Source organism: Gobio gobio (genome assembly GCF_949357685.1).
Source record: "Gobio gobio genome assembly, chromosome: 4".
NCBI classification, from domain to species: Eukaryota; Metazoa; Chordata; class Actinopteri; order Cypriniformes; family Gobionidae; genus Gobio; species Gobio gobio.
Window position 1 is genome coordinate 34,167,438 of NC_137100.1, and position 18,751 is coordinate 34,186,188.

Consider the following 18,751-nt stretch of genomic DNA (forward strand, 5'->3'; position numbering starts at 1 on the left):
CTAGAGTCCAGTGACGATGTGCTTTACACCACTGTATCAGACACTTTGCATTGTACTTGGTGATGTAAGGCTTGAATGCAGTTGCTCAGCCATGGAAAACCATTTCATGAAGCTCTCTACGATTCTTGAACTAATCTGATGGCCCCACAAAGTTTGGAGGTCTGTAGCTATTGTCTCTGCAGAAAGTTGGCGACTTCTGCGCACTGTGCGCCTCAGCATGCGCTGACCCCACTCTATGATTTTACGTGGCCTATCACTTTGTGGCCGAGTTGCTGTTGTTCCCAATTGCTTCCACTTTGTTATAATACCACTAACAGTTGACCGTGGAATATTAAGTAGTGAGGAAATTTCACGAATGGACTTATTGCACAGGTGGCAACCTATCACGGTACAACGCTTGAATTCACTGAGCTCCTTAGAGAACATTTTACAAACGTTTGTAGAAGCGTCTGCATACCTTGGTGCTTGATTTTATACACCTTATGGCATGGAAGTGATTGGATCACCTGAATTCAATGATTTGGAGGGGTGTCCCAATATTTTTGGCAGTATACTGTATATAGCCTAAACTCACATAAATTATCCTAAAATTAAAATTGATGATAGATTCAAAAATCATATATCCGATTTGAGCAAAGTGTGACACAATTTTCAGTTTATTCATTTATTTTATTGCTAAAAAGGCACTAGTACAGGCATCATGTTGATTATTTCACCATAAATGATAGCACCAAAAACTGACCTCTACAAAACTTTCCTTTATCTGATAGGCACTCACTTAGACACTTAGTAATGAACAAAACAAAATTACAAAGACAGAGAAAGAAACAGAGGGAGAGAGAGAGAGAGAGAGAGAGAGAGAGAGAGAGAGATGACTCACTATGAAATAATCATCAGCATTTCCCACACTACGCCCAGTACTTTAAAGATTCTTGATATTCTTGATCAAATTAGCACCATGTGACGTCAGATGACTTAATACAATTTTTTACATACATACTACACAGTGAATAAAATCAAATACATGTGCCTTAATACATGATGCGACATTAATACAAGACTAAATAATCCAAGATAACATGAGGTGAATAATCTTAAAATAAAATTTAAAAACGTGAAGATTTTTGGTAGTGTTTGGTTATATCAGTACAGACAGCAGTCATATAAAACAAAAATACATTTTGTTGTCCAGTGTTGTAAAATAATAGATGCTACAGCATGTAAATGCAGTCAGCAAACTGACAGCAAATTAATAGTGGTTATCAAATCTATTATCTATATAATCCTACAGCTAATCGAAACACTTGGTTTCTTGTCTGCAAGTACCGAAGGTTTACACAAACGAACAAATGCATCACTTTGGGCAGTCTATTCAGATTTGGAATTAAATAAAATCGCACTTGACAAATATCAGCATGGCACACCGGTGATCAGGCCAAAAGTAAATTATACAATGAGGCAGAGCATCAAAACCAGATCAAAATACATGGACGACCATGTCATCCGATAATTGCACTTAATAAACGTATTTACATCACTCACCAGGTCCAAAGCGTTGGCACTCATCCTTCCTTTAATACTTTGTGTTTTTACAGATATGATAAAATAGCAGGTGCAGCGATACGAACTCTCCATTCATTTAAACAAAGTGGCTGAGCTACCACTGAGCCATTGTATGATCCTCATACAGAGCAATGATTTAAAACTGAGATTGGAAACATAAGATCTGATGACACCATTATGCGTTGATCATTTATGTTTGAGGTAGCTCAGTTGTGAAATGATTTACACTGCATAGCTGGCAAGCATACTTTCCCTTTTGTCCTCATGGTCATACAAAAATACATTAACATCATATGTCATTATTACAAATATTCATAGAAAATTTTTATTTTTTCTCATTCAATATTCTAGAAGGTCAGACTTCAGTGCCGTCATTCAGGTTGTTGTGGAGTTTTACCTCCAGATTGACCTGTTTGACCTTGATCCCATTGACCTTGTAGGTCTCAGGGTTCTTGTTTAGGACGTTGATGTTTCTTACAGAGCAGTGCTTACTGTTGAGGTTTTTCTCCAGACGTTCTATGCAGACCTCCACCTTCGTGTTCAGAGGATAATCCTCCACCACCTTCTCAGGCCTCTTCTTTACAACCCTGCGGCACTTCCTGACCATAAGACAGAAAGCTAGAAGGACCAAGAAAAGTAGGATGAAAGCAGCCACGCCACCCCCAATGGATCCTCCCATTTGGGGATTGAAGGTGCCCGATGGTTCCACCTCAAGCTTCAAGGTCTTCATGTTGGTGCCATTCTTCACCTGGTCACCTTCATTGTCGTAGATCAGGGATTCATCCAGCATTAGGCGACCTGAACGGTCCACCAGATCTCGCCGATTTCGCTTGAGCTCATAGGTCACTGAGCGTTGGATTCTGGGAGCAGATATGGACTCAGGTCCAATAACGTAGATGACCTGGAGGTACCATTGGTGCCCAGCCTCAACCTAAAGAAGAGTAAATGCAAATAGGATTTTTTATAAACGCAACAAAAAAGCTCTTGTCCTTTAGTCAAGTTCCCTATAGTCATGGCAGACTGTTAATCTGGCATCTTTCCCTAAACAAACAGATTAAGGCATTTCCCTGAAGGGCTACAATTGAATAGCTTTGGCTGTGACATTTGCCAAGATTTCTAGTATGTGTCAAAGAGAAGGTCTGTTCAACAGCTTGACTTTTTGGGAGAATCTTGCAGCCACTGACCTTATAAAGGGCATCAACCTTCATTGTGAAGCCATCTACACCTGGCATCGCAGACAAGGACTGGAGGTCAGGAATGTCAGATGCAAAGTTGGCCTCAAAGGGAACATCGTGGAAGTAGCGTTCACAAACATCCGGCTGCTTCCGATCCTATGTGATACATTATTTACAATTATTACTTGAGTCTCTGGTATACGTAATTCTGATTAATTGAGTCAATTATGTCATCTTGTGATCTATTATTTCTGAATATTCACTGTCACCTATGGCAATGCTATATATCAGACCGCTCTACTGGAACTGGCGGCATCTTGTGTTATTGTCTGTACAGAAAATTACATCAGAGGACTCCAGGGTTAATATTATTTTAATGTTGTTGCTGTGTTTGTCTTGGCCGATTGTTTTTATTAGTGGAAGCTTTAAAGGGTTAGTTCACCCAAAAATGAAAATTCTATCATTATTTATTCACCCTCATGTGTTCCAAACCCGCAAAACAATCATTCATCTTTGGAACACAAATGAAAATAACGTTTTAATGAAATCCAAGAGCTTTCTATCCCTCAGTTGACAGTCTAAGCAACTACCGCTTTTAAACCCCAGAAAGGTAGTAAAGACATCGCAAAAGTAATCCATGTGACTCCACTGGTTTAACCTCAATTTTTTTGTTTGTGCAAAAAAATATAATTGACAAATTACTATGCATATTACTATGATTTCGGTGATTTCAACGAAGACTGGAGTAATGATGCTGACAATTCTGCTTTGCCATCATATGAATAAATAACAATTTAAAATATATTAAAATGTAAAAAACTGTTATTTTAAATTGTAATAATATTTTCCAATATTACTGATTTTTCTGCATTTAAAATAAATGGAGCCATGGAGAACATAAGAAACTTATTTAAAAAAAATCTTACCGGGGCTTATAGAAAATGGAAAACTGTACATTTTCTCTTAGTTAATAATTGATTGTTGCCATCATTTTAACAACTCTTCACTTATTTTCATTGCATCTTTAAAGAGCGGGGGTGAAATGCTGTTTCATCAATAGTGAGCTTTTTACACTGTTAAAGACAAAAAAATTATGTTTCTCATAAGTTTTTTTCGAGTAATCAGGCGCTGAGTAAAACTGCTTCAAATGTCTTTGTGTTGTTAGCTATCGACTCGTTCATTCAAATGCGCTACTATTCCATTGTTTTTCTATGTAAACACGCAGTAGTCTGACATGTAAAACCGTTCCGTTTGCTACTGCTGACATTAAATTGCATAAAATAGTCCATAAACCAAATTATGTACTAATAAACCATGAGTAAACACACACAAATGTTGTAAAACTCGCGCATGACAAGCCGCTAAGCAAATATATAGATTACAGTTACAGTACATACCATTGAGACATCCTGCTGTAGTCGTCGTTGCTGCTTCTCCTGTTCAATTTTAGCCTCTATATCTGATTCTGGATCATATATGTATGGCTAAATCTGATTAAACTCTATGGTTTATTTAGGATAAAGTTTTTTCCACGTTTAAAGATGTCACAGCTTTCAGACACTCTCAACGCAATAGTTGCGCGTGCTCGTCATTCTTTAGCTCCGCCCACACGATACGCTCCAAGCCGCTCGTTTTTTTCCGGAAAGACTCGGTACAGTGTATCTTTCTTTTATAAATATAATAAAACGAAAGACTTTTCGGAAATATGAAGGATGCAATAGTACTCTATAGGTACTCAAGATTGACATGAGATTGACAGAAACTGTTTCACCCCCCCTTTAAAACTTTTCTCTGTAAATTTGTATTACAGCTGTTGTCTCAATATTAGTTCCAAGGTATACCAAAAGAGTTTGATCTTCAAATTACCACTTGAAAATTTCCATCCACAAAATTATTTCAGTTAAAACATAACCACACCCAAATAATCTTGTTAGACCAGGTAAACTGGTCTAGGCTTAGATAGACAATAGACACCTACCAGAAGCAGGAACCTGTGTTTGAGGTGCTTGTTCGGTTGAATGCAGCCATACTGAGGGCCTTCGTTATACAGGGTGCCTGTGGGGTCGAAGAAGGGCACATAGCCATCCCGCCCAGTACACAAATATACTTTCTCCAGCTGCAGCTTGTAGGCTGAATTCAGGTTCTGGTCAGGATTCCACAGTACTCTCCCATAAAGCGTTTGACCTGCGTAATATTAAACAATGAATAAAGGCAAGCATAATGGTGGCAGTAACCCTCTGTTTTCATTCATTTGTGTCTTATTTTTATTTGTCTTATTTTACCCATCGAAAAGGCTCCTTTATAGTCCATCTCAGCCACGGACATGTCTGCGAGAGCAGGATCCATTAGAAAGACTTTCTCGTTATTACAAAGTTGAAACTCAGTATTCAGCGAGTAGACTACAGGAACAGGCCGGTTGGTCTGCTGGAAGGCGATGGGCAGCAGGAATCTATTGATAGAAAGAGAGTATCACAAACCCTTGCATGTTGTTGAATACTGTTGACTCACAGAAACAGTCTGCGTCTGATGAAACCAATAAAGCGGGACCACTAAAAGTGGATGACAACTGCAATATCTTTCAACACTGCTGGCTCCGCTCGGAAAAACTTCTCCAACACAAAAAGTAATTTAAGAGTCCTCAAGGAGTTATCGATGGAAAAGCTCCATAGTAACATACTTCTCTGGAGCATGGGCCGTGCAGGAAAGAGGCTTATCCCCAGAGTCAACCCATGCCTGTGTTGGCTGTACTGTGCAGGGGATGAGGAAGACTGTGTACTCCCCAGAGTAGTCTTTCCTAGAGCACAACAGCAAGCACATGGTCAGTGGCATTAAGGTAGATACACTTTGTTGATGTGACATCGACATGATCATTAGACTTCACGCCACTCACCTGCTGTAGGAGCTTGTGGCTCTCCAGAGCTGGTAGGGTGAATCAAAGGACTGTGCGCTCCACACCAGCTGCAGGTCAAATTCAATGCCTCCCAAGTGATCTGGAGCCATCAGATGAGACTTCTGTCCAGGGAGGGTGTGATGTTCAGGGACAAATTGACCTAGAGGGAGATGAAAGTTTTATCACTCATTCAAAATTCAGTCAAAGGCATCCATCTAGAAAAACAATGGAAATGTAGTGGAGTGGAATGGAAAAAAAATAAAAAAAATGTATTACAGTTTATCTATTTGCATCTGTTGATTTCAATTACAATACACATCTTTAAAGACAGTTTTCTTCTCTTCACTTTGACACACACAGTGCAACCGTGACTATATACTTTGCAGCATTTGATTTGATAGCCACACTAAGCTACTTCATGATTTTAATTGTATTTTCATGCCCCATTCATTCATTTCAATTTTACATTCAATTTAAATAATTAGCTTTTCATACATTTTGTATCAACAAACCCCCTGAAGTTACCTCATTTGGGAAACCTTGCTCAAATGCAATGACATTCATTCATTTTTAAATACAATTTGGGGGCAAGTTATGTTCACAAATACAATGAAATAAAAAAAAAAACCTAAAAACACAGACTACAGACCTCTGAACTTGGCATGGGTTTTGAACTCAATAACCAGTCTTCCGTCATCCCTAATGAAGATCCGAATGATCTGTAATCTAGCTGACAGCACGCTGTCTGTCTGAATTCCTAGAGTAAAGAAACGGTCATAAGCAATCAGTCAACATCAGCTGAAACATTAACACAGTTAGGTGATGACAGCAGGTTTTACAACACAGACTGAGATTGTGAGTATGTCCATTGGTTTTGGATCAGGTGAAGAAACTACATGTACCTGTTCTCCATAAGACTGTGTCGTAGAAGAAGGAGAACTCCATCTCTGTGTGGTGCTCCAGGGAGGCCCATCCACGAGGAGCCGTCACATAGATGTAGGACACATAGAGCGGCACCTGAACTGTCAGGAATGACTGAGCCGAATCTCTGACCTGCAAAAAATGCAATCACACACACTCATTTGAATTACTGTATGGGCAACTTCAGATTTCAGCTAGACAGTAATATTTGTACATCATTTGCGATGGGAGGCAAATCATGTGTTCAAACGAACCTGAAAGTCAGCAGTTACTGATCCTCCACATACATCGATAAGCTCTGTCATGTCATAATACGCATCAAATGTCCATATGCAGCTCTTCAGATTGAGATGCTTGTATAGCTGGATGGTTCTGGGTTCTCTAACACTGGGGTTGAATTGGTATGGACGGTCATATCCAGGGCCCAGGGATATGCTGTCATACGACACATCATCCAAGAAGCCGGTTTCTGGGGGAGAATTTACAACGTGTTTTCAGAGTTGGAAAATATGTTCAATATTGCTCAGCAATGTTCTAAAGTCCTTTTATTTAACATTTAACTCTTTATTGAAGCATTCTTCTGTGAAGATTATTCCAATAATTCAACATGAAATAGAATTCATGAATATTAACTTTATTTTTCAACACAGAAGTAAACTATTTCCAGTGAATGTGCGAGACTTTCGACTTTTTATTAAACGGTAAAACTAGTTGCACTACAAACCAAGGTATTTGTGGTTATGATACTAAAATAAAAGAATAAGTTAAATTATTGTTATTTAACTTAGCTAAATAACAAGTTAAAGATGGCTGTGTCCATTCTTACATTACAAAGGTGGATCAGATTAGTTTGTATCTGCTTTGATCTGATCTGATCTACTGTAGAATGCAGTTACTCTCACCAGAGATGCCATGTAGGTCTGTAAGTGTGACCAGGTTGGAGCAAACATGCTGCTGACGGTAAATAGACTCGGAGAGCAGGAAGTGCAGGTTATGCAGAGGCATGGTGGACACCAATGGAAGCATTCCATCCTGATGAGGGATCTGCACTGAGATATGGATCCTGTTAAGAGAAAAAAGAAATACTCACTTTATAAAATGCTATTTTCGTCTTTAAAGTACTTAACATAGGTTGGGAAATGTGTTGGTTTGGATCTGCAGTTGTCTAACACAGAGGTTCTCAAACTTTTTATACCAAGTACCACCTCAGAAAATATTTGGTCATTTACCACCATAATGACCAACATTAAAATACAGTAGCGTAGTAGGCTTAACTATTCAGCTACAGCTCTGCACAGCTCAAAAACTAGGCAGTTTATTCCTAATAAGAATATTGTTGTCAGCCACTTTAACATTGTAAATATACTGTTTGTACATTAACACTGCACTCTGCTTACCTACGGTAAATACAATAATTAAATAATGATTAAATTAAAATGTGCTGTAAAGTTAAATTAAAACTGTACTGTACTTACATTTAAAACAAAAATAAAGATTAAATTACAATGTGTGTGTTTTAACATTAATTTATTTAGCGATTCCTCTGCACACCACTAGAGGCAGCCTGAGTGGTACTCGTACCACACTTTGAGAACCCACTGGTCTAACAGGTTTATTTTTTTCCTGTTTCTTAAAATGTATAAATTCATTTTGAACTTGTTTTGCCCAGTGGCAAAAATAATGTAGTGCTCTACAAACCAACAACTGCGGTTTCAATCAAAAACGTCTTTAATTCCTGTTCCTCAAAACTCTACTGGGATCTGTATGTTAACCCGTTAAAGACTTCTACGTCTGTACTCAATCATTTGCTAACAAAAAGTCTCTCCTGACCTGTTCGGATGCTCTTTGTGTTTGACATCCAGGTATTTTAGAGTGGCTATAAAGGACTGGGCTTGGAATCCTCGAGCGGTTCCCGTGGTGACGGGAGTGTGGCATATCGGTCCCTCAGTGCCAATAGTGGCAATGTTGCTCCTCAGTGGAGTTCCCAGATGCCCGGCTTTATCCCTGGCCTGAGCTACACAACGCACGTGGAAGCGTCTGCTGAAATAGATACTGTCCAGGACCTGTGAAGCAAAAATATTTATGTAACCCCAAGAACTAAAACAAAAATGCTTCCAGATCATATTACACATGAACATATGCATATGCATATTAAATATGACAAACCACATGGCTCATTGCAGTAATTAAATTAATTATAGGAAATTAAAAACAATTGTTATATTCTATCTGCGACAAACAATTAGCCTATAAACAAAATAACAGACTAACCATGTGATTGACGGTTGTGTAAGGTGTGTTATCCGTCACTGTCTCAAAGGGTGACCGTGCTCCGCTGGTGTCTGTGGGAGTTGCGACCTCCCAGCTGAAGTGGACAGAGGTCTGGTTGATGCCTGCCTCCTCACAGCGCTCTCTCATGACTGAGTATTTGGGGTAATGGGGGTCGCAGGGTGTCACACAGACCAGCGGATATCCAGGAGAAGGAGACTTCTTACTGCCCTCTTTAGTGACCTCCTGGACATAGTCATAGTCTGACAGAGACACCACCTGTGAGGAGAACCAAAAGTCCACATGAAACCGAACTTTAACAGCATGATTCAAAAATAAATAAATAAAATATAAATAAATGAGTAAAATACAATATAAGAAATTGAATATTCAATGATATTGAAATAATATACTGATTTCTAAAGTGACTTTTGTGACATCTGTGCAGTGATATACTTATCTGTCACAATATCGTAGGCAAAATTTCCAGACTTTCTCAGTAAATTTGAGGGAAGAAAATTATATACTCTACCATTCAAACGTTACAAAATATTTCTATTTCAAATAAATGCTTTTCTTTTTCAATTAATCAAAAATAATTCAATTAAATAATTTTATCGAAATATACTAAATATCAGTCCCACAAATATCTACTGTACATTTCTTACAATGGGTGGTGCTGGAAGGATGAGACTTCCTGCAGCTTCCTGATCTAGGATTGTGACCGTTGCCATGGTAATCTCTCCAAGCACGGCTTCAACAGGGTCGTCTGGACCAAGGACCAATGAGAAAGACTCGTGCCACTCTCTGTCCTCATTGGACAGAATCTCTACCTTAAACAGGATGTGGTCCACACCTGAGGACACAACAGAATTATCATAGATTAGAATGAAGGTATAGCCTTAAAAAAATAAGAAGAAAAGTGCTAAAAAATGACTTACCAGGGGTGAACTTAAGGACACGACTCTTGGGGTTATAGTCAACACCTGATTGAGCTGATCCATCCCTTGTGCTGCATCGGATCTTGGAGGTGCGGTCAAGGTCTCCTTTACGAATTACCTTGATATTCAAAACCTCAATTCCATCTGGACCAGGGGGCTCCCGAACTTGGTATGAGGCTTGTTCAAACTCAATCGTAGGTGCTGAAAAGCATGATGTGCACTTTTCCTTTTTACATTTATGCATTTGGCAGACACTTTACATTCTATCACCCAGAGAATCGAACCCATTGCTGTTGCTAGTGCCATGTTCTACCAGAGCTTTCTTTTAAAATTTTTATAGTATAAATTCCTATTTTTGTCTTTAAAGCAACATAGTAAATATTCACCATCTTCGTCATTTGAGATGGTCACAGTCACAATGTCGTTGACTCCTATCATGGCTCCAATCCAGTGATCACTCTGTGGGCTTCCAAGGTGGACCTGAAACTCCTCTTCAGGTTCAAACACGGAGTCATCTTGAATCAATATGGTACAATTCTTCATCTGCCAATCAGAAGCAAGATGTTTTTAAAATTTTGTTCCACCCTGTGTTGACCTACAAAAGTCAAAATTGCTGAAGTGATTATAAACCAAGTAATGAAAAAACACATTTTATCGTACCTTCTCCCCTTTTCGGAAGGTGATCCTAGAATCATCTGCATTTCTCCTCTCCTCAAAGTCGTCCATTACCATTGCGGACATTGTACGTGTGAAACATCGGACGGAAGACTTATAGGACAGATCTCCTGTCCTAAAAATGGGGATGTGCAGGACACCATCTTTTTCCTTTACGGTATATGCCAGCTTATCAAACTGCATGCTAGGTACTGTAATAAGAAAGTATATAATGTTACATGGTTGCTAAATCACAGTGATAACCATTGTAATGGACAAGAAAACTCACAGTCTTGGGTGGTGTCCGTTATGTAGACAGAGGCTTCATATGGTTCAGTCAGGACCGCTCCATTAGGAGAGCTAAGGAAAACAATGAAGGACTCTTTCCCTTCAATTGTAGGGTTCTGGATGTCATCCATTATGGTCAAACTGCATGTCTACAAAAACAAAACAAAATTTCTTACTTGATTTAATTGCAATGAGGCCTGTACAAACCAATCATCTTACAGTATGTCAGAACACATGTGAGAACGGTCTGGTTTTATTACCTCCTCCGTCTTGCCTGGTTTAAACTCCACCTTTTTGGAACTCGGGATGTAGTCAACACCAGGTGTTGCTGAATCTTGTTCTGCAGGACGTGTGGCACACCACACAGAGGTTACTGAGGAAAGGTCACTGCCCTGCCGCAGAACAGGGATTTCAATGGTGCCTGTGGGAAGATATTTGAGACTATTAATATTGCATAGTCATTGTATTGGACAGATTACAAAACTGACACCCATAATACTGCCTACAACAGATGATCTCCACCAACCAGCATCTTCACTGAAGGTGAAGGTCCCGTTGCCCAGGAAGACAGTGGAGGCATCATTTGGCCCGTCTATAATGACTTTAGCCACAGTGACATCACCCATCCGTGCATTGTCTGAGGCATCCGACAGCACCAGCTGAAACTCCTCAGAGAGTTCATACTCGCTGTCATCAATCAGCTTTATGTCACAGGTGGACATGCTCACACCAGGGCCAAAGATGACTCTGTTGTCGCTGCTCATACCGCGGGTCTTATAATCAGAGCCGGACTCAAGAGCGTGAAGGCTGCTGCCCTGGGCTGACTTAGCCACAGTGTAGCAGAGGGCTGAGACTGTGCTGCTGGTGTCACCTGATCAAACACAAGAGAGGACCTTAAGCATATAACTCATGATAATGAAGATGATCATTTTACAAGGATGGTTATAATTTCTTATTTTTAGGCCTACCATCAATACACGAATATTTACAAATTTACAGCAGTGTGTACAAGTTAACTTTCATTGGCTTCTTGACTTTTATTTTTGATCTTAAAAACTCTCAGAAGTGGCAAGTTTTTATGGATTAACCATGTAAAGAAAAATTTAGTTGAGCCATTTGTACATTGTTAAAGGAATGCTCAAGGTTAAATATATATATATATATATATATATATATATATATATATATATATATATATATATATATATATATATATATATATATATATATATATATATATATATATATATATATATATATATATATATATATATATATATATATATATTAAAAAAAACAACATTAAAATTCTGTCCGAAAAATCAATAATTATTCATCATTAATAAATAATATTACAGCTAATATCCGACAAATGGCCAATACTAAAATCTATAGTATTTATACTACTTTGTCTACATAAATATTAAATAAATAAATACATTTTGGTTGATGAGCCATTTATTTTCATGTTATGATCGAAAAATGTGCAAAATGTTAATATATACAATACTGACTGATACCATATATAAACTGATTAACAATATGGCACCGATATACAGTATCATGTATCTCTAAATATAATTTAAATGATACACACAACAACCCCAGTATTCAGATTAGGACAGGTCCTTGAATTATTAAAAAAAAATAACACCCAAACTTAAAGAGATAGTTCACCCAAAAAGGAAAATTCTGTCATCATTTACTCACCCTCAAGTTGTTCCAAACCTGTATGAGTTTCTTTGTTCTGCTGAACACAAAAGAAGATATTTAGAAGAATGTTTGTTACAAAGCAGATAGAGCAACCATTTACTACCATAGTATTTTTTTCCCTACTATGGTAGTCAATGGTTGCTCTATCTGCTTGGTCACAAACATTCTTCAAAATATCTTCTTTTGTGTTCAGCAGAACAAAGAAACTCATACAGGTTTGGAACAACTTGAGGGTGAGTAAATGATGACAGAATTTTCATTTTTGGGTGAACTATCCCTTTAAATATGCTGTTACATTCTTGAGCATGATAACTGTTGGGAATATGATTTGCAACATATGCATATCTGATCAGATCTTTTAAAAGCTTTATTTTGTAAGAATTGGTTCCACTGACCCTTTCTCTCAATAGGAGCAAAGATAAAGCCTGTGCTCTCATTGACGTGGTATGTCTTCTTATCAAACTGCAGGGTGGGTTCATCCTCCGTGTCATTGATATTGACTTTAGCTCGGGTCACTGACCCCAGCAGGGCGTACACTGGCATACTCAGCTCCACATTAAAGCTCTCGATGTTCTCAAAGACTTGGTCATCGTTGATAACAATGGTACACACCTTGGTGTCTTCTCTCTCATCAAACTGAACCTGAGGAACATTAAAAAGCTTCTGAATGTTCTAGACTAATAATCTGTCTATCAAATCAAAGAGAATTTGATTATTATCAAGGAATAATAAATTAACGAAGAACATAGAACATACCTGTCCAGCATACTCAACATAGTCCTGTTGTCCGGCCTGAGAGCCCATGCTGGAGGTGGAGGTGGCAGTGCCTTGCTCGGTACGACACAGCACAATAGCATACTGGTTCAGATTACCGGTCCTCTTTACTGTGACCGCCACGGTTCCATCTTTTTCACTCACATTGTAGCTGCAGAGAGAAGGCAACACGTTACTGATAATGAATTTCATTAATTCATTAAATTAACAGTTTAATTGGATGAAGAATTGATCTAGAACAAAATTCAAGGCAGACAGACCTCTTGTGCTCAAAGCTGATAAGAGACCACTGGATGTGGAACACATTGTCACTGACGACGTTGGGTTTGCTGTCTTTCACAAGAAACTTGAAGTTGTCCATGGTCTCTCGAACACTGTCCTCACTCAGAACGTATCGTATAAGGCCTAGGTTTATGTCAGCTGCAAGACAAAATAAATTAAGATTACATTTTACAATTCCAAATGCACTTGCAGAATTTGATGCAGGCATATTTAGTATGTAACCCCAGTTGCACACTACAAGACTGAAGCTTGTCCGCCTGCACAATTTTTTGTTTTTGTACAAAATGAATCTGTCTTGGGGCCCTATCATTCATCTGTTGCATTGCGATGCCAGGCACGACGCAAGTGTTTTTTTGCTAGTTTCAGCCCAATTATAATTTTCACGCAAATGCATTTGCGCCCATTTGTGCGCCCGTGGGCGTGCTGGTCTGAAAACGAGGTGTGTTCGGGCGCATTGTTGGCGTGTTTCTATTTTGAGGAGACTGATCCAACAAATCCTTCTCTAAAGTCAATGGCGCAGTATTTTTTTTGTTATTTAAAGAGTGCGTTAATAATATGCGCCTATAGGCGAGTCCACAATGCTTATTACACACACAGGGACGCGCAGCAGGACACAAACATTTTAAATATTAAAAATAAAAGGATTCCCCTCTGGAGAAGTTCTCGTCTTTCCCCTCCTAAATTCCGCCATGGTGCAAGCGCAACTGGCTTTTAAAGGGAATGGGAGATGAGACTCTGATTGGTTTATTGCACGTTACGCCCAAAACACACCCATTACTCATTAAGAGAATAGGGACAACCCTTTTAGACCATGCGCCGGGCGCGCTGACCATTTTTCCAGTCGTTAAACTAGTAAAAGTGGATTCAGACACATCCCAAGTGCACTTGCGCCGTGCTCTTTAGACCATGCGCTTAGATTGTTCAAATAGGGCCCTTGCTGTGTCAAAGAAAAAAAAAAATTTGTATTCTCATACTAATGCAGCACCAGAGTTGATTCTTGAAAACAGGTCAATGAACAATATGGTGGAATTCTTGTGGAAGAGGAAAAACAAACAAAGACAGTGGTTAGGGAGACGTGGGCAGCTTTAGTCAGGGTAAATTGCAATCCTCTAATTTGCCATCTATGTGTTGGCTATGCTTTGGGGGGGTTTGTCACAGTATAGCTTCAGCCATGTAGTGTGCTCTTGGCTTTGGGAGGTGTCAATAATACCTTGCGTGAATGAGGTGATAGGTTTGCCAGGATTGAGTTTACTCTCCAGGTAGCCGTGTTTTGCTTCTGTAGTGACTTCATAAGTCAGCTGTCCATCATCGGTGTCCGGATCAATAGTGAGAAGCTCTTTCTTGGAGATCAGATTGGTGGCCTAAAATTGCATTTCACATCAAAATGTTATTAAATAATTTGAACCAGTAGGCAAAAGTGTACTGTTAGTTGAGACGTCAACATCTCATCAAGTGATCGCATTAATTAATTGAGCTCTTATGTGATTATACATACAAAACAGTTTTATTAAAGTGACCTTATTTTCCATGTACTCCAGCCAGTGCAAGCCCAGGTTGGTGACAATACGAGGGGTCCCGTCATCAACAGGTGAAATGTCAATTTTAAACTTTTGTGGAGCAGCTGTGACAACCTGAAACAAAAAATATGAATTTTCTTTTACACACAATGTATTACCATAAGAGTAATTGCTTCTCATTTACCAACAATGCTCACTTTAATATCCATTCAATCCCAGATAAAACCTATTTAAATTCTAAAGTGATGAGTAATGGTGTTCTAGGCCTTCCTGATTAAACAATGTCATAGGGTTGCTATTTTGTCATCTTATGACAAGACAAGGTGCCCTTTTTTCAATGTCCACCACGAGACCATTTACCTCCAAGAACAGCTGACAGCCAGCTGACACAGTGAGAATAGCAAGCAACCACTGCTTTTGAGTTATTATGATGGAGGGAGAGACTGAGAGCTGACATGCTCCCTAAATGGCTATGTTAAAAAAATGGACTCAAAACATTTAGCTGATTTATATGGTAATTCATATTCATGTCTTTATAAATATAAAGAAATGAGCAATACACAAATGAAAAAACCCCCCACAAATGTATGCGCATACACAACTGTTCAATGTTTCTGGTTGTCGGTAAGTCTCTTATGCTCATCAAGGCTGCATTTACTTGATAAAAAAATACAGTAAAGATGTTTTAAAATATTATTGCAATTTAAAGCTGTTTTCTATTTGAATTTTCAGCATCATTACTCCAGTCTTCATTGCCACATGATCCTTCAGAAATAATTTGGTGATCAAGAAACGTTTCTTGATAAAATTAAAACTGTTGCGCTGCTTAATATTTGTGTGGAAACTGTGATGCATTTTTTTCAGGATTCTTTGAACAGAAAGTTCAAAAGAACAACATTAATTTTATATAGAAATCGTGTCTTTACTGTCACTTTTGGTCAATTGAATGCATCCTTACTGAATAGGATGAATTTCTTAAAAATAAATCATTAAAAACACGTGTTGACTGCAAACTTTTGAACAGTAGTGTATATTTGGCAGAACTTTCCATTGACATTTCTTATTCAAGTAAACATAATAGTTCATTATAATTACAATAGACTAACCTTAAACGTCAAAGCATTTTATGGTCGTGAAATATGATAGGATAAATGTAATTTTTAATTTTTTTTTTACCAGTAAGGACCATCCTCACATGGAGATCACCCTGCAGCTCTCACCTGGATTCCCACTGAAGCTAAATGAAGAAAGCTGAGGTTGTTGTTGAAATAGATGTTAGACAGGCCAGCAGGAGGCGCTCACCCTGTGGCTGTGGTCTGTGTGGATCGTAATACTGCAGTATAATGATGGGGCCACTGTGCTTTAAAAAGGCACTGTCCTTCAGATGACAGGTCAAAATTCCCAGGGTGTTTTTTGAAAAGAGTATGGATGACAATGACCAAAAGAGTCTCTATAAATAATCTCTGAGTTTTTACTATATTTGAGAGGATATTTTCATACAGCAATTAATATAACACTGACAACAACTGGCCAAATAGACAAACTCAAATAACACAGGAAGTCTACCGACCTCTTTTCCACCCTCTTCGATGATGAAGAACATGTTGGTGCCATCACCGACAGTGAAGGTGAATCGGTCTTTGAGGGAGTTACTGCCGTCATGGTTGTAACTGATGCGGTTCTGATAGATGTCGTCCATAGTGAAGGTGTTGGTCTGACGGTAATGTTGACCATTACTTGTGCGCTCGATGGTCCCGTGACGAGGAGCCTGAACAATAGTGAATGTAACAGAGTCCTCCTAACAGAGAATTGGATAGAGAGATTGTCAAACAGGTGTGAAATTAAATTAAATTGCCACTAAAAAGTACATGAGCCCTGAAGTTTAATGTGACAGATGTCAACTGTATGCACCAGAATATTTGAGCCGAGCAGGGCGACAGTAATTTCTCTCTCTCTCAAAGGAGTGATCTGTAATCACTCTGGGTTTTCCATTTCCATTTTCTCATCAGCTCCTGGCTCACTCCCCGCATTGGTATAACATGACTGTTCATAATTTTGTCAACATATATTAAATAACTGAGAGGAGAGAGGTACACTACTTTTCAAATGTTTGGGGTCATAAAAATGATCAAGCAACAAGTAAAGATATTTATTATGTTACAAAAGATTTCTATTTCAGGCAAATGCTGTTCTTTTGAAAGAAGAATCTGGAAAAAATGTATCACAGTTTCCACAAAAATATATTTTTTTTAAAGCAGCATAACTCTTCACATTTCATTAAGAAATGTTTCTTGAGTAGCAAACATATTAGTATGATTTCTGAAGGACATTTCACAATATTACTGTTTTTTTACTGTATTTTTGACCAAATAATTGCAACCTTAGGGAGCATATTGTAAGAGATTTGTTTAATAAAAAAAACATGTTTAAAAATCTTACCGACCCCAAATGGTTGAATGGTAGTGTAGTGTATTAAGTCCCTTTCAGGGAAGTCTTTTCACTCTGCAACCATCTTTGAAATGCCTCTCGGGCAGCTATTTCAGTCATGCAAGTACAGCTCCTATTTCTTTGAATGGGAAAACATCAAATTCTCCAAAGCTGTTCACTTAGTTTACGATTAAATTTCATACTTGAAATCACCAATTAAATCAGACAACAATTTTGTTAGGAAAAAATGCCCCAGGCAAAATCATGCAATTCCACTCTCCACTTCTACGGTGCAATGTCTGCACTATATTAAATTTGCATAGAAACATATTACAGTAACATTAAACATACAATCCACTTTAAAAACTAACATATTCCACTTAAACCCTATGTAAAAATGTGCATTCTTATGTTTATTTGTTGTCGTTTTGTAACACTTAACAATAAGGTCTCATTTGTTAACATTAGTTAATGCTTTAACTAACATGAACTAACAATTAGCAATATAAGAACCTTTGTTAATGTTAGTAAATAAAAAATTTCATGTTAGTTAACAGTACATCAATGTTAATAGATAAAACTTTCTATCTTAAAAATGTAGTAGTACATGCTGTGATTAACATTAATTAAGATTAATAAATGCTCTAGAAGTATTTTTCATTGTTAGTTCAATGTAGTTAACTAATGTTAACAAATAAAATCTTAGTGTAAAGTGTTACCGTCATAAAAATAAACAAAAACTTTACAAAGAATAAATACGGCACAACCACAGTATAATTGAAAGCACAGTCAGGGTCTGTGCTTCAGGGTCAGGGTCAACTTCTGTGAACATTGATACCTCTGTGTCAGCATCCGTAGCCTTCAGCTCAAACTCAGTGATGGTCTTCCTCACTCCCTCCTGCACCCTCATCCCTGGCACCTGCAGCACGGGCAGAGAGTCGTCCACCGGGCGGATGGTGATGTAGAATGTCTGTGAAATCTGGAGGACAACCGCACAACAGTAATGAAATAATTAAATGCACAGAGTACTAAGTAATTAAATCTAGATATGAGCTCAATTGTTCTACTGCACACAATCTAATCTCCCACTTATTAGCTTTATGTAATGATCAAATCACAGTAGAGAGAGGAAGCATAAAGAAAAGCAGACCACTACAGCTAAAATGAACTCATCCTTCATAAAAGTGTGGAAGGCAAACAGAAAATTAGGACATTTAAGATGTACTAAGTACCATGCATATGAGGTATACTTTTTTGAAAAGCATGATTAAAATAATGTAAAATTGAAATGAAGACTTTGGTCATCGGTAGCCTAACAAAAGCTGTTTTAGCCTATTT

At 38.1% G+C, this 18,751-nt stretch overlaps 1 protein-coding gene across 2 annotated transcripts in view; it reads right to left on the reverse strand.

Moving 5' to 3' along the window:
• Positions 1-630: 630 nt before the first annotated feature.
• The window catches only part of fras1 (Fraser extracellular matrix complex subunit 1), a 133,995-nt gene continuing 115,874 nt past the window's right edge, over positions 631-18,751 (reverse strand). For both annotated transcript variants that reach the window (XM_079815147.1, XM_079815146.1), the window contains 26 exons: positions 18,252-18,392; positions 16,557-16,784; positions 14,987-15,100; positions 14,680-14,830; positions 13,448-13,607; positions 13,170-13,338; positions 12,809-13,055; positions 11,227-11,571; positions 10,961-11,121; positions 10,702-10,849; positions 10,419-10,624; positions 10,145-10,301; positions 9,759-9,959; positions 9,486-9,673; positions 8,821-9,096; positions 8,380-8,612; positions 7,452-7,612; positions 6,804-7,018; positions 6,531-6,681; positions 6,278-6,385; positions 5,629-5,788; positions 5,416-5,532; positions 5,021-5,187; positions 4,717-4,922; positions 2,748-2,894; positions 631-2,494 (listed from right to left, as the gene is read on the reverse strand). In XM_079815147.1, the coding sequence (XP_079671273.1) occupies positions 1,919-2,494; positions 2,748-2,894; positions 4,717-4,922; positions 5,021-5,187; positions 5,416-5,532; positions 5,629-5,788; positions 6,278-6,385; positions 6,531-6,681; positions 6,804-7,018; positions 7,452-7,612; positions 8,380-8,612; positions 8,821-9,096; positions 9,486-9,673; positions 9,759-9,959; positions 10,145-10,301; positions 10,419-10,624; positions 10,702-10,849; positions 10,961-11,121; positions 11,227-11,571; positions 12,809-13,055; positions 13,170-13,338; positions 13,448-13,607; positions 14,680-14,830; positions 14,987-15,100; positions 16,557-16,784; positions 18,252-18,392 (5,133 nt within the window). In that variant the 3' untranslated portion in view covers positions 631-1,918. The remainder of the gene's footprint in view (positions 2,495-2,747; positions 2,895-4,716; positions 4,923-5,020; positions 5,188-5,415; positions 5,533-5,628; positions 5,789-6,277; positions 6,386-6,530; positions 6,682-6,803; positions 7,019-7,451; positions 7,613-8,379; positions 8,613-8,820; positions 9,097-9,485; positions 9,674-9,758; positions 9,960-10,144; positions 10,302-10,418; positions 10,625-10,701; positions 10,850-10,960; positions 11,122-11,226; positions 11,572-12,808; positions 13,056-13,169; positions 13,339-13,447; positions 13,608-14,679; positions 14,831-14,986; positions 15,101-16,556; positions 16,785-18,251; positions 18,393-18,751) is intronic.